Below are 24,043 nucleotides of genomic sequence, written 5' to 3'. Positions count from 1 at the left end.
ATTTAATACATGTTGTAATCTACTTTTTGTTTAGGGAATGAAGATAGCAACAAGTGATACAAGAGTTATTTAATTTAGTTGTACACAACAGTATCAAATAATATTAGTACTGTTTTATCCTTCTGCTCTGCTCACTACCTTCGTGTGACACAAGCATTATGTTCTGATTGAACTGGTAACCATGCTATTACCGTTTTATACTAGGTGAATAGCTGACACAAAGTGCTTGTATAATGTTTTAACAAGATAAGAAAGCACGGTGATATTGTCACAACTAAAAGGGATATTTATAGGAAACTTAAAGATTTATGTATTGGAACATAAAAGTCAAAACAAAATAGAATGAGTAAATACAAAAAAACTAAAGCATCTAACTTTGGTTAATATCTTTAAGTGACATCTTAATTATTGTGTTGTACTACCCCTGTCATGTACCAATGTGTTTTTATATTTCCGATTTACATATGTACATTTATCCGACGTTCTTACGGTGAAGGAAAACATCGTGATGCAACCTGCACATATCTGAGAAGAAATTCAAAGATATGTGTGAAGTCAACCAACCTGCACTTGGCTAGCGTGGTTGACTATGGCCTAATCACCCTTAACTTAGGTTAGGCTCCGAGTGTGTGAGCGATAGTGAGCTGATGATGATGATGACTGTTTAACCATTTTTAAATAGGTGTTAAGTTTAAATTACTCATATTAAATATACGCTATACATTCTTAGAAGAATCAATAAGAATATTAATAAGAAGTTTCCAGTTAATACGTTTTCTTTGTCTATTAACACAACAAAAATAATAACACGAAGCATCGTCTATTGTGTCAGGCAACAAAACAATTAAAAGTTAATTTATTGTGCTATCGTGACTCGCATAGTTAACGAAATTCAGGCACGAAATAAAAGCAATGCAATAAAAAATAGAATTTAATGAATTCTAATATTAATAATCTTTTTATCAGGTGTAAACAGATTTTAATTTTTACGCTTTTTTGACTAGTCTTATTAATATTATAAATGCGAATGTTTAGATGGATGGATGTTTAAGGTACCTCTAGTTGAACAGATGTTGAAATTTGGACATATAGAACATAGTCTGGAAGAACGCGTAACCTACTAATTATGTTTTTTTTTATTCTATGCGGACTGAGTCGAGGGCGAAGGATTGTAATTTGTATATTAAACATTGTTAGAATTGATATTTTTTTACAATAATTCAGAAGCAATATTGTAGCAATGGACTAACAGTAATCGCCAGATGTCTCTACATGAAGCTGGCAGCGCCGCCAAATGATCGTAAATTGCAATTCCTTGTTCAAATATTTCCATAACAAACACATTGCATAACCTACAACATATTACTTCCAAAATCCAAGATTAAAACATATTGTTGTTTCTTTTTTGTCTAAGATAATGACAGAGGTGATATGTTTTATGCAGAGATTTTGAATTCAGAAACCCACGGTTAGTGAGAATTTTGACTTAACAAGGATGGAGTGATAGAAAGTTCACCGTATTGTTGTTTAGTTCTATGCAGAAATTGTGTTTCACTGCGGAACTATTTAGCAAGGCAAACTAGTTTTGTCTGCGCTCTAAATCTTTGCCAAAGCACCTTAGCGCTACCACTGAACTAAGTTTAAATTCAAATCTTATTAATTTAAATGTTTTATCTTGTTGCATAACGATTTTGGCATGACCCAGATAAATAGTAGCATTATTATAGAGAGTTTCCCTTAACACTTGTATTTTTTGCTTATATCATAAGGTGGCAAACGAGCGAGCAGCCACCTGAAATCGCTGAAATAGCGAAGTGACCGTTGCCCATAGACATACGCAAGTGCATATTCGTTGCCTACCTTTAATCGACGGAAGAGAGGATGCACAGAAAGAAAATATTTTCGAAAAATGGTGGGAAGGGAAATAGGACTAAATTAGGCCTACGGGACGCACACTCATCAGACGAAACGCGGAATTGCTTCCACTTGACGCCTGTCTTCTGTGTGGTCGTGGTATTTCACCGGGCGAGCCGGGACAATTCGTGCGAACATTTTAAAGCGAGCTCTACCATTGTTGTTGTATCAAAACATCTCTATGACTATTTTTGAAAAAACAAGCATATTGTGTTTTTGTATTACTTAGTAACACGAGCAAGCCGCCACCTAATTTCACTAAAATATCGAATATCGATAATAACAAGTTATCGATGCTTTGTCTAACCTAGATAGAGGAGGGAGAGGATATTTCCATTACCTAATCTGTTTCGCCAGTGGAAGCTAACGCTTATAAGCAATATCTTCGGACAAAAAGTTTTCTAACAAAAATCTACAATATAACACGTATGCAAATTACAGTGTCGTCGTAACTGAGTCCAGAGGTTTTTTGCATAGTAATTTACTTTATCCACATGGTAATGTAAACAGGGGTGAGTTGGGGTGAGTTTTTACAAGCGCAGGCTTAACTCGTACTATAACAATAAACATCTAACAAAACGCAAAGGCCTTTAAGGATCAAATGAGTTTTTCTACAGAAAAGAGCTTTAGTAAGGTCGTTGAACTTTATATTTTGTACGATGTTGCACTTATAGTATTAATTATGAACAATAATTTATTTTTGGTTGTATTTTAAATAAGAAATTTTGCAAACATCAAGTTTTATATTTATTACAAAAATCTTATTTAATTTTTTATGAAAATCACTAAAACATATTAAGTACTATGCACAGAGCGAATTTCGGTGATAAAAAAAATAAAAATCATGATGGTGAAAATATCCCCTTTAACTTATAAAGGGATAAAAGCTTCGTAATAAGTATCAAGTCAGTGGAAACCCACTGTAATATAAAGGAATACAACTTTAGTTTATGTAAGTAGCAATATCTTAAATAAATAAAGAGCCGAGTCTAATAACTCGTTTTGTTTTGAAACAATATTTGTTTTTACTAACGCGTTGACTCAAACGGACAAACATTCTATTTATAAACTGAGTAAATTTTGCCAGGAATAGTATTTTATATGAAAATTGAGGATTATTTTAAGATGTGTAATGGATAAGGTCATCACAAAATAATGAAAATAAAAAAAAGAGCGTCGGTGACTCAGTGGTCAACACTTGACTTGCAATCTACGGGTCCTGGGTTCGAATCCCGCCATGTACCAACGTGTTTTTCGATTTCCGATTTACATATGTACATTTATCTTATGTCCTTACGATGAAGGAAAACATCGTGATGCTGCACATATCTGAGAATTCTCGCAAAAAAAAAAGTAGATAGTGGAGGTTCGTTTAGCCGCGTTAAATGGAGGTCTGTGGTCTCTACCTACCCCTCTGGGTTACAAGCGTGAGTTAAATTTTAGTTTAGAAATAAAACATTGTTACATAACAATCGTGATTTATTATTCTTAATATCATTTTGTATACAATAATTTGACATTTTTTTAATAATTGACATAATTATCATTTCATTCATACGAGCAATATGAAAAAAAGATCTACAAAAATGTTTGCAGCGCGCACACAACTCTACATCACTCTCTTCTCGCACAGACAATCTGTAAAAAAAACAAATTAAAAAAATTACGCTTGCTTAGTTTATCACACATAATATTAACAACTTTAATCCATGATTTATAAAATTTACTATTGAACGTTATAGAGTTTGTATGGAAATATTTCTAACATCCATTTTATAACAGAGTATAGTTTCTAGTAGAGGAAATTTATTTCCGACCCACTTCGATAACATTTGTCACTGAGATGTCCACACTGGAATATCACTGTTGTCATGGAAACGAGCAATAAACATAACAATAGTCATGTTGCTTATTTGTATTGCTGAAATAAACATATAACATGTTACGTGCAGATGCTACGCGGACGTGTTGCTGGTGTGCGCGGTCTTGGCCATCAGCTTGGCGACCATCTCCTGGACGCGGCGCATCTCCTCCAGCTGCGCCGTCACCTGCCCCAGCCGCGCCTCGCGCTCCACCACGCTCTTCTCCAGCTGCTTTATCACCTGCACAAATACTACGGCTACATTCTGTCTCTCTATCTACTACAATATCTCATTGTATGCAGGTTATGTACACGTCTGTGCAAATATACGTGTACACACATATGTGTGCAATTGTGTACAATCGTGTTTTACTATGTACAATGCCGTGCAATAGTGTATAGACGTATTCAACTGTGTATAATCATATGAAACCGTGTATTCTGTGTGTAATTGTGTACATGTGCGACAGTACGCGTATACACAACTGTGTGCAATTGGGTACAATCGTGTTCCACTATGTGCAATTGTGTACAGCCATGTGTTATGTTGTGTTCCAGACTTGAGCAATGTACAACAGTGCACAGTGTGAGATGTTCACTTACAGCATCCCTGTGGTCAAGATCCTTGCGCAGTGCGGCCTCAGCAGCAGCAGCCTCCTCCAGCCGGCGCTCGCGTTGTCGCACGCGCTCCTCGAACTTGGACAGAACATTCGCCAGCTCGCTGTTCTTGTGACACTGTGTATATACAAATTACACACTTATGTATTTTCTTCACCTACAGTTAAAATAGCTTTAAAATGTTAGTTCCGAGTGGACAAAATCTAGTGTATAATGTTTGTATGTGTGACCTGTTGTTCGAGTTTCTTCTGCAGCGCCTTGTACTCAGTGTCCGCCTGCTGCAGACGATCCTCCGCCTCCTTCTCCCGCCGCCGCGTCTCCGCTTCCATGTTCTGTTATACATTTTAACACAAATTAAACGAATTCTATATATTTAACGTGTTTAAAAACTATACTTATTGTTTTTAAGAAAAATAATGGACAAGTTTTTGTACAATGGCTTTGTGTACTTAGAACATGGAAATCCGTTCAGTCGTTCCTGAGATATGTTCAAACATCAAACATCAATCAATTTAATCGTTTGCATTTATAATACTAGTAAGATTTAGTTGTCAGAAGGCGACAGTAAGCGTTGTATGAGAGAGTGAGAGTGAGAGTGAGTGAGAGTGAGTGAGACAGACAGCGAGCTGCGCGTTGCACTCCTTCTTGATGTTGTCCTTGACGTGCTCCTTGTCGAGGCGCTCGGCGGCGAGCTTGGCTCTGAACCCGCGCAGCGTGCTCTCCGCGTCCTCCAGCTGCTTGTGCATCTCTTCTATTGTCTTCTTGTGTCTACGTGCAACAAATTTATTAAACTTTAATAAGAACATTGTATATAACGTTAAGAGAAAGAATATTTACTGAAAATATATAAATGAAAAAAGATTAATGCATCGGCCGGGAATCGAACCCGGGCCGCCCGCGTGGCAGGCGAGCATTCTACCACTGAACCACCGATGCTTATAGCGAGGTCATCAAATTCATGATATAACTCTTTTCAAATATCTTAGCGACTCATGGGGTAGCAATAACATTATACATAAATAACAAAAAAAATAATACTTTTCATTCTGCATCTGCGTGGTGTAGAGGACGTCCTGCTGCGAGGAGTTGGTGGCCTGCAGCAGCGCCAGCGCGTGCTGCAGCGACGCCATGTGCTCCGTCGCGCCCTTTGTCACGTTCACAAAAATTATACATACAATTATTTCATTAAATTGTATTACCGCATTATTTCACATAATTTAATTTCAGCGCCATCTGTTATGGAATATTTACAATAAAACCGTAAATCAAAATTGTTTTTCTGATATGATTATAGGTGGCGCTAAATTTTACTATCTCCAATTATTTGTATTGTTCAAAATTGTAAATAAGTAAGTTTAAGTAGTGCGTCACCTGCAGCGCGACCGTGTGCGAGTGCAGCCGCTGCTCCAAACACGACATTTTGTATCCGTACAGTTCCATCACGCTGGATGTCGCTATGTCTGATATCTAAAACATACAGTATCAAATAAGAAAATGTATTAAAAATCTTACTAATGTTATAAATACATGTTTGGATGGATGGATGTTTGTTAAAAGGTATCTCAAGAACGGTTATACAAACTCGCTGGAATTTGGCATAGACGTAAAACATAGCCTGGAAGAAACCGCGGGCAACTAATTGAGTTTTTTTTTAATTCCGCGTGAACGGAGTCGCAGGCTGCTGCTAGTTAAGTATTTATAAATATAAGAGAATAAAATACCTTGTCGTTCCGTAGCGCGTCATTAAGTTTATCAACGAGTGCATCAATGGCATGCTCCTGTGCAGGCGACAGTCGCTGTGCCCACGCCGCCTCGCCCTCCTCGCGCGCCCCGCCCACTGACACACACGTCACGCCCTCCGTCACGCACGACACGCCCTCAGACATACACGACAAGCTCGCCGCGCCCTCCCCGAACACCTTACAATCAAAAACATTCAATATTTTTATGATCCTTCGAGTCATATAAAACTTATTTTTATTTCGAATCCATTGAGTTATCACCCAATGTGTTTATAGATTTTCTAATTATATATGTACATTATACTGTTTGTATCTGTGTCGTCTGTGAACAAATTCAAAGATATGTGTGAAGTTAACTCGCACTGGGCTATATTAACTTAGTTGGTTTGACAAATATAAGTTAGTTACCTGGTTCATCTGATCAACAGGAAAGTAGTGATGCTTTACCAGCTGGAGCACTTGCTTACGTCGCTGTGTGTTGCCGCTGGTCAGACCTGCGCACAGCAACTTGCGTACCTTTACAGGTACAGTATATTTTACTAATATTATAAATGCGAATGTTTCTATGGATGTTTGTTTAAAGGTATCTCCGGCTGAATGGAATGAAATTTGGCATATGTGTCAGTCTGAATGATGAAGTCGCAGGATACATACAGTTTTTTTCACAGGAACTTTGTTGTGAGAAATAATTGTGATACATCGATGTACGATATGTCGGAGTCTGTGTACCTGGTGGTGTGCCAGCAGCCTGCAGAGCGCGGCCTCCCAGCGCGGGTCGAGCGGCGCCAGCGAGAGCGCGGTGCGGCACGACACCACCACCGCCTGCTGACCTCCCTCCGCGCCCACCACACCGCTCTGCACCACACAACACACACCACACACATCTCTCAACACAAACTTTCATAATAACTACTAAAATACACACAAATAAGGGAAAAGTAAAACAAAATGTGTTATTTAATATTTAAAGACAGTGTAAAAAATAATACAAACCACGAGTCTATACATGTCGTTTATTCTTGTAAAAAAATCTGTACCTGCATTACTCCCTTACATTCGCTTCCTCACCAAAACTAGTTCCTCATCCCTTTCTTTAGTTATATAAGGGTAATGAAGGGAAGAGAACTAGAATAAATCTCCAGCACATACAGACAAATACTTTGTAATTGACACATGTATTTTGTTTCATTATAACCCATACAACGAAAAAAGTTCTACCTCTTTAGATATAACTGTTTTCGTGTGATATATTAAATGACCTGTGCGGTGTGATGCAGCACGCTGTACAGTGTGTCCTCGAAGCTGTCCGGTGTCACCTCCTTCAGCACGCTCTGCTGCGTCTCACAGGACTCGCACAGCGCGCCCACCACCACCAGCTGACACATGTACATAGACCATACGTTCATTGAAACAACTCTAAATCATTGGAACATTTAAATGTGATAGATAAAATGTGACTGACCCACTGCAGGCCGACCTTGCCGGGCTCGAGCGCGGGCGGCACGAGCAGCGCCGGCAGACCCTGGTTCATCACTGCCAGCAGGCTCGGCGGCAACCGGCCCTCGTCTCAAATGTCAACATAACTTATCACTTACAAAATAAATTCAAATCTTACTAATATTATAAATATGAACGTTTGGATGGATTAATGTTTATTCTCTCGCTGAAAGGTATAGATGTAGAACATAGTCTGGAAGAACACATAGACTATTAACTAAGTTTTCTTACAACCTCGTGCGGACAAAGATGTAGGCATAAGCTAATCTAAAAAATAATGATTAATACCTCTGTATTGCGTTACTATAGCGGCAAACAGTTCCAATGCGTGCGGCAAACAGAGTCGGCTGGCCTTCATGCACAGCGCAGCCAGCGCGCCGTGCTGCGCCCGCACTGAGTACAACTCTGAAAGTGTTAACACACATTCAAATAACACTGACTTCACCCTTATGACACTCAGGGAAAAAAGTACGATTCGATTGACACCTCATACGTGAAAATCAATTGAATAGTTTACGGTATAGAAGGTAACAAAGTTTTACGTTAGGATCTCAATAAGTGAGAGTCCAAAGAACCAAGATTTTTAGCCTCTTAAGTGTTTCTCGCTTAAGAGAGAAACACTTTGGAGAGAAACCTATATAAGATTTTCTTATAAAGGTTTCTTGCTTATTCAGGTTTAAGTTGAATGTATGAGTAGAGTAATCGAGAAATTACAATCATAACACTTGTATTGCATAGTGTTTTCTCTATTTTTTTTCATATAAATGAGAAGGACAAGTGCTTCAACAGTGTAAATGGATGTGTAGTTTGTTTATGATTAGGGTTTTGTATTGAAACCAGGTTTAAATATGCTTACCCAAGCTAACGAGGACAGTAAGGAACTTTAGTATATTCTGCAGACAGGTGACTGCAGACTCCGGCTCTGCTGTGTCGTCAGCTGCTGTCACGCACAAGCCCTCTGTGTCCTGAAACATGTCACCATGGGTTTACACTAAAGAAACATTCACATATAGGTCATATACTCTTTATATTATGTGTATTCTTACCTTTATAGCATCCTGTAATGGTCCATTGAAATTTGGGTAGGTAGAGACATAATTCCGTAGATTGGGGTCCGAGCAGAGGTCATTTATAAATGTGTAGGCGTGCAATAACTGTGTTGCATCTCTTTCACTGCAAATATAAATACAAACTTAACTTACCGACCATTTACTGTAAATATTTTAACACAAAGCTGTCCCAGTGGAAAAAGGTTTTAAGCTAGTCGCTTAAATAACGAAGGTTAGGTTTTGGAGATACCTTCTAACATCCATCCATCTATTAATACATTTGCATTTATAATATTAGCAAGATGATGGTATACTGACATGATGGCATTGCGAAATGTTCGCATGGTGCAGCATAGATAGCTGTGTACGTCCGCCTGGCGTGTTGATGCAGCTCCTCGTGTGGCACCCGACAGGCACAGTAGCAGTCTGCACACCTCCACACCACCATAACCACCATCCTGACACAGACATGTCAATGTAATAGCAGAAATCTATACCTTCCATAATTTCATGACTAGCAATCAAGGAAAACAGTCTGCTTTATCATCATACATCCTCACTGAGGGACTGGAAGCCTATCCAAAGTTAGGAGAGATTGGGCCATAGTCGGCCACGTTGGCTCACTGCGGGTTAACTTCACACATTGCTTTGATCTTCACAAATATGTGGAGATTGACAATGTTTTTGTTAACGTAAGAATGTTGGATAAATGTAGTCACCTTTTATATTTAGTAAATACAGTTTTCAAATGATAATACCTTTAAATTAATTAGGTGTACAACGAACTCCTTAGTATCAACAGTCCTCATTAACGCATATATAGCTGGTAGATTTGAGTAACACACATTTACAAGGACAGTCAAGGATTTGTGTCCGATTGCACGATGCTGTGGTTCCGTCATAGGCTGTAGGATCCAGTCAGTCAATTGTTTCATAAGTCCTGATAAATATGATTCCTGCCAACTGATTTTGATACCATAGGAGATGTCCTGGAATATTGTTTACAATTAGATTACTTTCTTTTATAATATAATATAATGGTTGAAGTAATAAATGTTGTATAACTTTATAATTTTTTATGGCAATACAAAATTACAAAGTTATACCAATTTTTTTATTGGTTTAGAGAAATAAATTACCTGCATAACTGATAAAAGCTTAATTTTCTTGTCATTTGATATAACATTACATAGTAGGCGAGCAAGAATTGGCATAAACCTGAAAAAAAAATGAATAAATCAATATGTTTGTATGCTGTAATAAGATTAAATAGCCTAATGATTGATACATCAATGCTTTTCTTTCTTGACAGTAAGTTTATACAAAAAACATAGTTAACTAACTTATAAGTGTGTGTGAGGGCGTGCTTCGCACTCGGCTCTATGGCGGCGCGCGCTAGCACCGCTACCCCGGCCCAGTGCGGCCCTCGTCCATCGCTCATTACTCTCCATAGAGAACTGAAAAATGCACACACTTCTGAACGCCCAGGTGAAAATATCGACAGATCACACGACGACGTTATTAGCTGTAACAAATTACAATTAAAATCAATTAAAAACTCCCAAAAACACCACGATACAATGTTATGTTTACTTTTATTATTAAAAGTTTTAAAGATTACTAATATATACTTACACCTAAGTACCGAGTCATTAAATTTATAGCATTTTCACTATGAGTTGCCTCGAATTCACGAGCAGCATTCACAAAAGCTTTTAAATTGGCAAACTTAGCAGCATCCGCCGCATTCCCAGTCCCACTGTTCCAATTTTCAACTCCGTCTACTTCCATGACACAATATGTGAAATGATGTTATTATTTGAAATTACGCAAACATATCAAATACCGAATGCCATCCAAACGGCGAAAATATTTACAAAACTAATAAAATATAAAAGCTATCACGATCTTAAACAATTTAAATTTCAACTGTTTATTGTTTGACTTTTTTATTTTTTTTATTGCTGTGTATGACATCAGTCCGTGACTTTATGCCAGTGTGTAAAGTGTAAATAACATATTAAATGTGCAAGACGAGCGTTTTTAGTGACACACAGGCTATGAGGAATCAAACAACCATGCATAAAAATGTGGCTTAATTTAAAATTTGTGACAAAAAGATTTCTTGCAGACTCTGTATTTTTTTGCATTGTACTAACTTAACTGTACGTAGTAAAACAGTTTTCAGATATTGATAAACTTTTAAATTTTTTTACGTTTTTCACTAACATCAATTTACAATGACTTCTTGTTATAACATGAGAATTGGTTAAATTACTGCTTAGAAAGGAAAATAAATTTGTTTACCATTATCAGCTGTGTTTTACGTCAGTTCAATTTGTGTCAATGTCATTCTCAAAAACACTTCTAAAAAAGGTTATTAAGTGAATTTTTCTTCCAAAACTAAAAGTTAACTTCTTTATTTACAAGCGTATACAAGGAAAAATATGGCGCTACCACGTGCACAGCCAGCAGAAGTATTACGAGCTTGGCAAAAGGATGATTTTTATGAGAAACAACTCGCCGGATCATTGGGACGAATAATGCCTTCTCAGCATGCACCAAGAGCTGTTCCGATAGCTTCCCTTCTTTATAAATCTTGTACAACTCTCAAAGATCTCCAAACACTAGGCGAGGAATACTCAGGAATAGTTCAAGTTGACGAAACCTATCACAAATTACCAACATTCAGCAATCGTTTGCTTAGCATCCTATTATCAGCATTCGGTGAAAATATAACTCGAAGATTACTGCGACATATTGAAAAGAACGTAGAACTCACCGCAACTTTAAGACCAGGAATACAAAACAGTATTTTAATTGTTATCAAAACATTAAGTGAGATAGTTCCTCAAATTGAAAGTGTACACAGAGCACTATCGTATATTCATGGTGGACCTTTACAGATTGGAAAATTAGTAACTGGGATTGATTATGTACATGTTAGGCCTGCAGCAGCAGCATATTATGCTCATTTAAGGTTGCTAGGATTAGTTACATTGTTGCATGCATTTATTTCAAGCGGGAAATGTTTGTATGATGCTAAAAAGAACATGGAACAATTATCAAACTTTGCTAATGAGGTAGACAGTAACACGACATGTGTGGCATGTTTGGAAGAGATACTGCAGCCTTGTGTATTGCATTGTGGACATGTGTTCTGTTTGCAATGTTGTTATGGGCCTTTGGAAAGTTGTCCCTTGTGCCGCTCACCTTTTACCAAGAATACAGTTGTACCACTTATGAATTATTACCCTGGAGAACTATAGTATAATAATAAAACTTACTAATATTATGAATGCAAAAGTTTAGATGGATGGTTTGTTAGAAGGTATGTCCAGAACAGTTTAACAGATCTTTGTGTAATTTGGCATAGATGTAGAAAACAATTTGGTAAATCACATAGTATACTAATTAAGCGTTTTTTTTAAATCCGCCCACACCAAGTCTTAGGTATAAACAATGAGAAATTGGAAGATAATATTTTACACAATTTCGAAGATATGCCATTCCAAAATTAATTATTACTCTATGTTTTTCCCTGACTATGCCATCTTTACCAAATTTAATTGAAAACCTATGAGTCATTCTAGAGAAATCTTCTAAAAAACACCCACCTATCTAAACTTTCGCATTTATAATATTAAAGTGACATAAGATTGGATGACATTTTCATATTAAAATTGTTAAGTTTATAATTAAAACATTTATGGTGACTGTGATAATAAAACTGTAATTTTTATGAATAATCTTTATTTAACTCCCAATTATCATTAAACATAAGTTAAAATATTTCTTTAAGGAACAGAAAAGTTATAAAGTTGTTAAAATTTACAACCTACTTAATATTAGTCTTCCGAGATTCAGCAATGTTAAGTAAATGCAAAATAAAATGCTATTTATAATATTACATTTATCTTTATAATTTAATAAAATAACATTAGTATTGTAATAATTAATTTCTATTTGAACTTTCATTGATCATATCACATTTCTAAACCAATTTTTATTGAGCAGTTGTTTAGAAAAATAACAATTTGTGTTTTTGTGCTGCAAAGAAATTAGTTATTTGTAATAGAGAGTTACCTCAAAAAGAGATTAATAAATATTTAATATTAAAAAGGCATTTCAATTTTCTTTTATATTATGCAAAAATCTAGCTTGACTATCCAAATTAGAATCTTATTTCAAGGTTTAAACTACCATAGACAATATCGTTGTAGCTAATAGCAACATCTCTGTTTCAAATAAAACAAAAGAAACTAAGTCACAAACCAAAAAAAATACTGCTCATAACAAAATTATAGATAAAAAATACTATTTTTTTTTATAAATTTATAAAGTTACAACAATATAATGAATGGAGACAAAGTTATTCTACGCGTAACAACTCAACATCAAAAATCAAAGTGGAGTTAGGAGGGATGACACCTGGATGGCCTCTAGAGCCATAGGCAAAGTCTGGGGTACATGTTAGTTTCGCTCTTTCTCCAACAGACATCTGTAACAAAAACAACACATTAACACTTTGAATAATACTACACTTTTACTTATTTAAATGATTTGGTAGAGTGTGCCGGTGGCACTGAAAGTGTTGACTTACTTTGGCAAGTCCTTGATCCCACCCTTTGATAACATCACCTTTTCCAAGAGTAAACTTGAAGGGTTGTCCGCGATCCCTCGATGAATCGAATTTCTTCCCATTTTGTAGTGTTCCTGTGTAATGAACTACTACAGTTTGACCAGGCTTAGGATAGCTGGTGCCTGAAATAATAAACAAGTGAATGTGTAACCTGTCAAATTGTATACCCGTAGAAATAATATTCATGGTAGTAAATATTTATTTGCATACCATTTCCAGGAGAAAGAGTTTCTACATCCACACCCATTTTGTGATACTATCAAATTAGGAAAGAAAATTATAGGAAAATTAAAACGAACCAGCCACTTCGAGAAAAGTCAGAATTTTATAGCAAAGTGCAAAGAATAGAGTATGTTTACGTCACTTCTTACTTCTTAGTTACCTATTACCTACATCGAAGAGTTTTTAAAATGATACTCGCGATTTTCAATACAATCGTTTGCTGGTATGTCACGCTAAGTTTTGAAGTTAACTGGTATTCACAAAATTTAATATTTTTTTACATTTACAAAATTGTCTTTTAATATTAACTTTTATGTAATAAAAACACATTTTTAATCTTTGCATCGCTCGATAACTGTCATTGTCAATGTCAAGTTTCAATTTATTTACTCAAAATACTTTACATCTTTGTTGTTGTATTGCATTGTTGTTTTAATTATATTGCTAAAATATAAATGAAGTATTGGAACATTTTAGCCATTCCAAAATAAAATGGTATCCAGTGAAGAGGAATCAGAGATGAAAACGCACGATAATCTAGAATGGGATGTTGATATGGAAATACAGCTATTTTACGCAATGGCTAACCATAAGCCGGTTGGTATAAAGAAACATTTTCATATGGTCGGTATTTGGGAAAAGTTAACTAATTCTATAACTAAAGAAATATCAACACAAGATATTTGGAAACATTTGGACACACTTTACGACATGGCTATGCTTGAGGATACCGAGCCTATACCATTTCCAAATAACGAAGTCGTTTTCAATTTACCGGAACAAGACTTTGGACCACTGATCAAACAAAAATGCAAAGAAGCTATACTTGCTGATGATAGTGATGGAGGTAAGATTGTGATGCTTTTACTTATAGTTTTGAAAACATTTTCAACTAAGCTAAAAAATTGTGCTTGATATGGTTTAAGAAAACAGTTGAATGGAGGATTTGAACCTACAACTTTATTTGTAATGTGTAACTTTAACCATTATACTATTGGAGCTATTTTTTCTCAATTCTAATGACTTATTTGTAAAGTTATAACATTATGAACATATTTGATATACATTGCTAATTTTCCAACAACGGGACAATGATTTAAATATTTTAGAAATGCAGGATGTTACATTTTTCTTATTAATAGGATTTTTCTTAATTTAATTTTTAGATGGCAGAAGCCCATCTCCAAAAACTGCAACATCCAGAAGTAATTCTAGAGGAAATGCAAAAGATGGGACTACAAAAGGTGTGTTTTTATTCTTTACACATTTATTATCTGGTGGTCAGGCACCAGCTAAATGATTTTATTGTACTCAGGTCGAAAGGATAGTTTAAGTGCACTGGCTACTAAGACAAGGAAAGAGAGTGGCAGTTCATACGCATCAACTGATACTCCTAGCATCAAATCCGAGAAGGAATATGGTATGAATATTTGTATGAATGTAAAACAGAGTATAATTACTTTTTTTTAATTGTATGTATTTTTTGTTTGGTGTATGTTAGATAGGAGACGGGATTCAAGAGACTCAAATGCATCTGGTCCTCGTGAAAGTACAACTAGTCGAAAATCAGTACCACAAAGAGATAAAACCACAAAGTCCAAAGTTACTTCGGTAGCAGGTAAAAATAAGTCTATAACATATTATATTTTCTTTGTCCAAATTATTGAATAAAAACGAAACTGGCCAAAAATAATTAATAAAAAAATGAATTTATTACTTTTCTTACATGTTATTTTTTAGTTCTATTTTTTCTTGCACAAATTATAGACTTCTTGCAAACACTGATTTTTGTTTTGTTTAATAATGTATGATTTTATTATCTATGGTTTTCCTCAGCTTGGGATTCCCCTCTTATAGATGAAGACAGCAGCACACGACGAGGTCGGCGACGCGCCAACACCTCTACCCCGCCTGCGACAGTTCCCGCCAAAAGACGGAGAACTTGACATGCACACACTCATTCATATCTACATTTCTTCTGACAAACAGAGCAACGCCCATGGATGGAACATAGAGTTCTCGGGAAAGGGCGGGAAAGAAGAAATCGTACTATGAATGTTTTTTTCTCGTAAACTACGTATGACATTAGTAATATTATTACAATTTAAACATAATGTGTATATGGTATATACAGTGTTGTTTAACTGATTTTAATTTCTAAATGACATGTTTTAGTTAGATTGTAAGTTTACTGTAAATTAAATAAAATTTAAATGTTTCTTGTATGCTGTTTCTTTTTTTGTCTTCAAGTGCAGTACAATACCTACTGTATATAAAAGTTTTCTTTCTATTTTGTTCAGGTATTTCTTTGATTATGATTTCATAAAATTCTTTGGTGCAGATGCCACATCTTTTGATATTTATTTATACTCTATGAACTCTTGTTTATCTGTGGTTTGTGTAATTGAAAAAATGTCAAAGTGACAGCGTTTGAGCGGCGAAGGTTTCCAAACCAAAAAAAATATTGTATATTGTGGCGTTAAAATTATGATACGTTAAAAATTCCAGTTGTTTTATATATAATAGATGATTAAATTATTATGGCGAATCATTATGAAGTGCCCAGTTGGTGAGATTATTCGTTTCTTCACTTCGGGAGGATGATGCCGCCATTTAGTTTTGATTCGTTATTGCATGCTTTTGTTTAATAAATAACTTGTGATTGTTGAATATTCCCTATATAATAACATACGTTTACTGTTTGCAACAATTGCCAACAACTGCATGTTTGAATTGCAAGCCCTCGCCTAAACGATTCTATTTAGCTGCTACTGATAAGTGTTGTCGGTTATTTATGTACCTTTTATAGGGTTATAATAAAATTTGTCTTATTAATGTTTGCATTTTTACTATCGAAGCTATGTAATACATTTTAGTAATAATTTTGTCGAATTTTAAGGTTAACTATAGAGTAATTTTTTTTCCACCATGTAATATTGATTTGTTTTCAGGGCTGGTAAACCTCCAACAGGTTTGCACTTGGATGTGTTAAAAGGAGATAAATTAATACAAAAACTAATGATAGATGAGAAAAAATGTTATTTATTTGGTCGCAATCCACAAATGAATGACTTCTGTATTGATCATGCGAGTTGCTCAAGAGTTCATGCAGCATTTGTTTATCATAAAGACTTGAATCGAGCTTTTCTTGTTGATTTAGGAAGTAGTAAGTAAATCTATATTATATATGTTGGAAAACTTTTAACTAAAAAGTACTACAGTGGTAGAGCCCACTTTAACATCTTCGCACGAATTGGCCAGGCTCGCCCGGTGAAATACTACGACCACGCAGAAGACAGGCGTGAAGTGGAACCAATTCTGCGTTTCGTCTGATGAGTGTGCATCCCGCCTAATTTAGTCCTCTTTCCCTTCCTATACTTTTTCTTATAAGGATGGGAAGTGGAAGTGGACTTTCCGGATGAGAGGATGCATGGACATGTTTTCTTTCTGTGCATCCTCTCCTCCGTCGATTAAAGGTAGTGAACGCATATGCAATTGACATACGCTATGAGCAACGGTCACTTTGCTATTTCAGCGATTTCATGTGGTCGCTCGCTCGTTCGCCACCTTATGATATAAAAAAGTTTCAGAAATAGTATTTAATGTTAAGTACAGTCAAACCTAGATAAGTAATAGTCCAAGGAACCACAATATTTTTTATAGATTTTGTCTATTCCAAGTTATTCCCTTTGCATTTCACCTGTCAGGACTTAACAATGATTCTTGTTTATAAAGGTTTTTCACTTATTAAGGTTTGACTATATGGATGAATACTTGTCCTAAGATTATCTTTTGTCGTTTCACTAATTTACATGCTAGAAAAATCTATCATACATCAAAAACTTTGTGGTAATCTGTTTGTTTGTTCCTCAAAAAATACTGCTATTAGTATTCTTTAATTAAATAACAATGTTCTCTCAATAGTTATATATAATATAATAGTTTACTGTAGACTATTTATGTATTTATTTTATAATTTGTCTTCCAGCGCACGGCACATATATAGGCAAAATGAGATTAGAAGCCAATAAGCCAACGCAGTTGCCTATCGACTCTACCTTCCATTTTGGTGCTTCTACTAGAAATTATATTATAAGGTAACCTTTATATCTTATAATAACAAATAACACACCAATAACCCAGAAGGGTAGGCAGAGACAACAGACCTCCATTTGACATGGCCCTGACACACTTTTCTTCTTTCTACATTCACTTATGTTTCGGGAACTCTTCAAACCACCCTTCTTGAGTATTTCATTCATCTGTACTGTAAAAGTCTGTCTAAGATAGTTTTACCGACACTGTTCCCTTTCGCGCCATAAATTTCCTTCGTTAATCTTTCAACTTAACACATCCAGTGCTACCGTACTTGCCTGACAAGTTCACTTGCCTAATAAAGTCTAATGGCATGGAATGAGTATAAAATAATAACAGTAAAGCCACATTTGCTAATAAAAAAGCTATTTAGACTAAACTAACAATTTTTTTTCTTTATTTAGAACTGAAATTTAGATTTTTTTTACATGAGAACTTGAATGGTTACTTTCAGGGAACGTCCGACAGGCAACTCTAGGGGTATAATGGAGGATTTGCCCAATACTGAAACGGAAGGAGCTCTGCTCGGACTGCCTGAAACACAGACGGAGTTAGATGTAAGTTTCATTTTAATATATTGTTTTATTTTTAAAGATTTTAACATAATTTAGTTTTTTATGCCTACTTATAATATTTAAATTTTTACAAATTCACAAAAATGTAGTTTAAAGAAAAATTTGATACATCTTTTACTAAAATTATTATATAAATTACTTCAGAAGCTTGTTTTATAGATTTTGTTTTATAGTTTTTATTTAATTATTTACAAATATATGGTAATTGTAGAAAGCATCGGGAAAAACTGATGCACATCAGTTACCAGGATAAGGCTGATGATGAATTGTTAATTTCCACCGAATAAATCCTATATTTTTAATTTGTTTTAATGTAAATTTTTATATAATTGAAACATGTAGAATTATTAAGTTAGTATCATTTTAGAATTTAACAGAGTTCAACACGGCTCACAACCGCAGGATATCCATGCTGGGAATATCCACTGAGGACGCCACTGATGTTATCAAGGTAACTTACATCTACTCTTCTCTTACTTCAATACCAACGATAAATTATTTTAAGACGCACAGCAATCAAACTGACGTCCGTGACTTTGTCTGTCTTGAATTAAAAAACTTAATTAGTTGTCTATGTGTACTTCCAGACTATGTTATACATCTGTGTCAAATTTCATCAAGTATTGTTGAGCCGTTCTGGAGATACCTTCTAACATCCATCCATGCATCTAAATATTTATAATATTAGTAAGATGTATGAATAATGTTCTCTTTGTGGTAATCATAGTAATAATAATGTGAATAAAAAAACTTCCAGATATAAAAATGTTACTTCCATACAATATTTTAATCCCCGTTCAATTTTCAACAATTTTTCGTATTAAAAAGTAACTTGTATCCTTTCTCAGGCTCTAGACTAAGTACCAAATTTTATTTAAATCGGTTCAGTAGTTTTTGCGTGAAAGCGAGATAAATAGAGTTACTTTAAATGTGTGTTAAAGTTAAGGGAACCTTGAATTATGATACATCCGTTAGTCAAGTACTAAGTAGTCAAGTACTTTGATTACTTACATCCCGTGTTCTGCAGCCCGCTGCTGGCACGAAGCGTTCCTCATCAATGCCAGTGGGTGTCGCCAAGAAGCAGAAGCGCAACGTATCCTTCAATGAGGAGGTGGACATCATCAACCCTGAAGACATCGACCCCAGTGTGGGCCGCTTCAGAAACCTGGTGCGGTCTACCATAGTGCCCAATGCCAACGCTGGGACAAGGAAACTCAAGTTGCATGCGGTTGATGACAGTAAGACCACACCACATGACCTCATGACCTCATGACCCCATGACTATGACAACACGGACCCCCTGAATCCACTATCGTATACAACAAACACTAAAACTGATACATTTGTAATATAATTCAAAATGGGTATGCCGTCTCTTTCTATCTCCTTGTATGTTATATCTTGCATCTCTGTCATGTAACGCGTCTTTTAAATTAATTAGATTTTAAAGTCATTAAGTTAGTGATTGATTGTTGAATTTGTAAAGATGTCGGCTAAAACCTGGTCAGTTACAGTTCTTTTATATCAAGTTTGTGCCATCTATACATGGACAGGCTATAAACCATGCTATATTGTGCTTAATTGATGTATTTGGTGCTGATTGTACTCCGTAGCTTTGGTCAGGATTCGTACTAATAACATAGATAGGAACTTCTACAGACAAAACAAAAGCTATAATTTCCAAGTAATTTCCTACCTAAAGTGATATAAAAACGGCTAAACACTCACGTATATACGTCCGGTGGCGGCACCGACTAGTTTCGAGCACATCGGGGGCCCTTCGTCAGGATGAGTGGTACTGGTATTATTTCGTGGACGCGGCCCCCAGCTCAGTATAATGTCTGACGAAAGTTTGAATAATTTAATGTCCTACCTATTTATAAAGATCAATGTTTGTGTGTTTTATCTGTGGCAGTAAATACTTTATCTTTTTTTTATGTATGTTTGTTTGTGTGCGTACAGATCAGCAGCATCACTCGCTGCGGCTGCAGGAGATATCTCGCGGCAACAATCTGTACTCAGACCTGCCCGCGCCCACCTCGCATCTCAGTCTCATCGGTGCTAGGTTTGTCGTACTACTTACTACATATCTAACATTATATACATGGGTATTGTTTAACTAGTAGTCTCCCGCGACTTCGTAAACACAGAAGAGAGTAGCTTATAACATGGCCGCCTGCTTCAGACAGACAAAACTTTGCAAGTCCGCCTTTGTTCCGGGTAGTCTTCGGAATGGTTAGATCGATTTTGACGAATCTGTGATTAGAAGGGAGATGAAGTACACGACCATGTTATAGATTAATTATTTCAATTCTGTGCAAAGTCGCGTGTTACCGTTAGTTAAAAAATAACTTTACATATATGTAAATTTCAGATTAGGTCTGTCACTGCCGAACCCCGCACCCGACGTGGAGCTGGAGGGTCCAGAGCCACATCTCAGCATACACCCGCCCCTACCACACGCCGGTCTGATATACATGTTGTTTATTCATTTCAAAAAATTGACACCCTATGACCTTTCTTATGACACTCTGTATAAGAATGGGACTAAAATGACACTTCACACGTCAAAATTGATAATGTCGTTGAAATCACAGGTTACAATGAAATTTACAAAAAAATACATACGTAAAAAACATTACTTAAGTTAGTTCAGTAAAAATACTAGTATTAGTTTTACAATTCTATTTATCTATTTATTTATTAATAACTATATAGCATTCTTACAGAATATATCCAATTTAACACAATATGTACATAACCATAGTAAATAAAAACAAAGAATATAACAACGCGTAACAAAATTCACATCGCCTTCTACATAACTAACAACTAAACAAATCCATGATTCCCACAGCTCCGGAAGAAGCAGGTCCGTCCAGCGAGCCTAAGAAGAAGAAATACGCAAAGGAGGCCTGGCCGGGGAGGAAACCCGGTCTCATATCGGGAGTATAGCCCCGCCTTCACCCCCGGCCCCGCCCCCGGCCCCAGCCGCGCCAGGCCCCGCCCCCGGCCGCGCCGGCCCCGCCCCCCGCCGGTGACGTCACAGACTATACAGTAGATGTACATGGATTAAAGGAAGTGAATTCCGAGGTTATATTGGATGCGTGAATATGAATTTGTTATAGGTAGCCGTGTCTGAAAGTGTTCTTGTGCCTGAATAAATGATTGCGGATACCGTACACATGTCTTTTATTCACTGATCTCTATACATGGATAGGCTATAGACTGGGGTATTTTGTGCCTCTTTGATATCCGCCATTTTGGCGCTGATTGTTCCTGTCGGTGGTGGTGAGAGTAGGAACTAATAATGTAATGAACTGTCAAGAGACTCAACATGCGCGTTTGATTCGGAACAAAACAAAAGCTGTAATTTGCAGTAATAAACTATCCATTTATGTAGATCGGTGCCTTTATTCATCCATAGAGGATCATTTTTAGGGTTCCGTACATCATAGGAAAAAAACGGAACCATTATAGGATCACTTTATTGTCCGTCCGTCTGTCTTTTTTTATATTATAAGATAGCATACGAGCGAGTCGCCTGGATTTGCCGAAATAGCGAAGCGATCGCCCATAGATATCCGCAATTGCAATTGCGTTGTTTACCTTTAATTGACGGAGAAGATACACAGAAAAGTAATATTTCCTCTTCATATGTACTCTGTCAAATCCACTTTCTCTTCCCATCCTTCCTTTTAAAAGAAAAGACTTATAATTTAAATTAACGTACATAATATATATGTATAGTACATATGCTTTATATTAAAGAGGCACATAAAAGGATGATATTTTGCTTTTGTAAAGAAGCAAACAAAAATTTCACAAAGATTTTTAGAATTTATATTCTTTATAAACACACAATAATACAAGTTTCACAACAATGGAAACACGTTAACACAAACAATCAATAAGTAATCCTTTTATCATACCTTGAGATTAAGTCGAATTAAGTTAGTCTAAGGTTTGTTATAAAGGGGTTTATGTTAAATCTGGGCTAACAAAATAGATGTATAATTTTGTATATATGAATATATTTTGATAACTTAAGCTGACTAAGTAATCTTAGTTAAAACTAGCCGTCGCCCACGACTTCGCACGTAATTGAGAAAAAAAATAGTATATGCTTTCCAGACCATGTTCTACATCTAAGCCATCTGAGATCCATGCAGCTGTTCCAGAGATATCTTCTAACAAACACCCGATCAAATATTCGCATTTATATTTTAACCAATTGGGCAATTTAAATGTAATTCATTTTACAATTTAACAGTGGTAGAGCCCGCTTTTACATTTTCGCACGAATTGGCCCGGCTCGCCCGGTGAAATACCACGACCACACTGAAGACAGGCGTCAAGTGGAAGCAATTCCGCGTTTCGTCTGATGAGTGTGCGTCCCGGAGGCCAAAATTAGTCCTCTTTCCCTTCCCATCCTTTTTCTTATAAGGAAAGGATGTGGAAGTGGACTTTCCGGATGAGAGGATGCATGAAAAGGGAAAATATTTTCTTTCTGTTCATCCTCTCCTCCGTCGCTTAAAGGAAGGCAACGCATATGCAATTGCGTATGTCTATGGGCAACGGTCGCTTCGCTATTTCAGCGATTTCAGGTGACCGCTTGCTCGTTTGCCACCTTATGATATAAAAAAAAGCATGTCAAGTAGTTTATTCTATAGGCTTTAGACTACATTCATACATAAAAATTGTATGAACAGTGAATTGCTATTGAAATTTTGCAATCCACTCATATTCCATCGGGAGCGTATTGACGACCGCTTTCCACTCTGCACTCTGTGGCAATTACGTAGCATTATTGACTCCTTGACCGCTACGTGGCTACGACCGTTACGGTGCTACGATATAATACATTGCTTGTGGAGCCATGAAACTAGCGATTTCAAGATAATAAAAAAAAATTAGAAGTAAAGTTTAAGTAATTTAAAGAACGTTAAGATATTTACAAATAGACCAATGTGTCGTTTACAAGTTCCTATGGACGGTTCAGCTTCATCATCAGATCGGCGACAATTATGCTATTGTCCGCGATTTACACGTGTATGTTAAATTTTCATCTCAATTAGTAAGCGTAATAAGTAATTTCAATAAGTATTTTTTTTAATTTGATTGGTGAAACTATACAAAAGGTTGTAAATACATTTTACCGCTGGTTTCTTTCTGTCTCTAAATTAAATAATTAGTCATTTCATAATAAAATGATTAATAGTAAATAATAAATAAACTAATTAATCTATAAATTAATTGTGTTCAAAGAAGACAAATTAAATAATTAAAAGCTCTTAAAAGCGCTACTGAAAATAGAACACTGCTTCAGTGCGCATAAATTACGATTGCCTTTTGATCTTTCAAACGCATAAAGCGAGTGATGCGGGGATAAGTTGATTGCTTTGAAAACTTATAAATTTTTATAAGTTGTTCAGTCTACAAGCGTTGCTATTTACATCTTACTAACTTACTAAATAAATGTGAAAGTTTGATGGATGTTTGTTAAGAATATTTTCAGAACGACTACATGAATGTAACTGAAATTCTATATAAATGAAGAATATAGTTTGGAAGAACACATAGGCTATTACAATTATTTTTGTTTCAATTCCGCGCATGGAGTCACGGGCGACAGCTAGTTTAAATATAATTATGTAGCTTATTAACTACTTATATATTAAGCCTAAAAACAATTTAATTAGTAAATAAATTCGTTTCTAACATACCCATCCATCCATCCATTTAAAGATTCGCATTTATGAAATTAGTAAGATTGGTACATTATTTGAAAATATTGAAATTTATTCTTTTCCATCAACAAAAATAAC

The 24,043-nt window shown here is 35.7% G+C and overlaps 5 protein-coding genes and 1 non-coding gene across 9 annotated transcripts; 3 read left to right on the top strand and 3 right to left on the bottom strand.

Moving 5' to 3' along the window:
• Positions 1–3,375: 3,375 nt before the first annotated feature.
• On the bottom strand, positions 3,376–10,642 carry LOC106113423 (uncharacterized). 2 transcript variants are annotated; one of them, XM_013306168.1, is made up of 20 exons: positions 10,317–10,642; positions 10,025–10,206; positions 9,821–9,899; positions 9,440–9,670; positions 9,000–9,139; positions 8,679–8,805; positions 8,489–8,597; positions 7,921–8,037; positions 7,598–7,701; positions 7,395–7,511; positions 6,865–6,990; positions 6,544–6,651; positions 6,115–6,312; positions 5,765–5,860; positions 5,432–5,538; positions 5,014–5,161; positions 4,624–4,725; positions 4,379–4,510; positions 3,854–4,016; positions 3,376–3,552 (listed from the first exon to the last, which is right to left on the bottom strand). In XM_013306168.1, exons 1-19 carry the CDS (start codon positions 10,470–10,472, stop codon positions 3,870–3,872), a joined length of 2,526 nt encoding a protein of 841 aa, XP_013161622.1. In that variant the 5' UTR covers positions 10,473–10,642; the 3' UTR covers positions 3,376–3,552; positions 3,854–3,869. The 2 variants fall into 2 exon arrangements, with proteins under 2 accessions (XP_013161622.1, XP_013161631.1); XM_013306177.1 differs by having other exon boundaries at positions 10,025–10,138; positions 10,317–10,408.
• TRNAG-GCC (transfer RNA glycine (anticodon GCC)) lies at positions 5,259–5,329 on the bottom strand. Its single transcript has one exon. It is a non-coding gene; the product is annotated as a tRNA-Gly (tRNA).
• Positions 10,643–11,029: 387 nt separating the features above from the next.
• Pex10 (peroxisomal biogenesis factor 10) lies at positions 11,030–12,363 on the top strand. The gene has a single exon (XM_013317521.1). It carries the CDS (start codon positions 11,129–11,131, stop codon positions 11,948–11,950), a length of 822 nt encoding a protein of 273 aa, XP_013172975.1. The 5' UTR covers positions 11,030–11,128; the 3' UTR covers positions 11,951–12,363.
• Positions 12,364–13,015: 652 nt separating this feature from the next.
• LOC106122383 (12 kDa FK506-binding protein) lies at positions 13,016–13,698 on the bottom strand. The gene is made up of 3 exons (XM_013318364.1): positions 13,534–13,698; positions 13,285–13,445; positions 13,016–13,182 (listed from the first exon to the last, which is right to left on the bottom strand). Exons 1-3 carry the CDS (start codon positions 13,568–13,570, stop codon positions 13,054–13,056), a joined length of 327 nt encoding a protein of 108 aa, XP_013173818.1. The 5' UTR covers positions 13,571–13,698; the 3' UTR covers positions 13,016–13,053.
• Positions 13,699–13,922: 224 nt separating this feature from the next.
• MrgBP (MRG/MORF4L binding protein) lies at positions 13,923–15,710 on the top strand. 3 transcript variants are annotated; one of them, XM_013318695.1, is made up of 5 exons: positions 13,923–14,392; positions 14,712–14,789; positions 14,861–14,965; positions 15,047–15,163; positions 15,403–15,709. In XM_013318695.1, the coding sequence occupies exons 1-5, from the start codon at positions 14,038–14,040 to the stop codon at positions 15,489–15,491; spliced, it is 744 nt and encodes a 247-aa protein (XP_013174149.1). In that variant the 5' UTR covers positions 13,923–14,037; the 3' UTR covers positions 15,492–15,709. The 3 variants fall into 3 exon arrangements, with proteins under 3 accessions (XP_013174149.1, XP_013174064.1, XP_013174218.1); XM_013318610.1 differs by having other exon boundaries at positions 15,382–15,705; XM_013318764.1 differs by lacking the exon at positions 14,861–14,965 and having other exon boundaries at positions 15,382–15,710.
• Positions 15,711–15,935: 225 nt separating this feature from the next.
• NiPp1 (nuclear inhibitor of protein phosphatase 1) lies at positions 15,936–21,216 on the top strand. Its single transcript, XM_013316103.1, has 9 exons — positions 15,936–16,114; positions 16,497–16,711; positions 17,534–17,642; positions 18,095–18,197; positions 18,583–18,666; positions 19,243–19,453; positions 20,178–20,280; positions 20,590–20,681; positions 21,073–21,216. The coding sequence occupies exons 1-9, from the start codon at positions 16,086–16,088 to the stop codon at positions 21,168–21,170; spliced, it is 1,044 nt and encodes a 347-aa protein (XP_013171557.1). The 5' UTR covers positions 15,936–16,085; the 3' UTR covers positions 21,171–21,216.
• The last annotated feature ends 2,827 nt before the right edge of the window (positions 21,217–24,043 follow it).

This window comes from Papilio xuthus, unplaced genomic scaffold, assembly GCF_000836235.2.
Source record: "Papilio xuthus unplaced genomic scaffold, Pxut_1.1 DF829758.1, whole genome shotgun sequence".
In the NCBI taxonomy this organism is placed as follows: Eukaryota; Metazoa; Arthropoda; class Insecta; order Lepidoptera; family Papilionidae; genus Papilio; species Papilio xuthus.
This window is presented reverse-complemented; position numbering and strand designations above follow the sequence as displayed.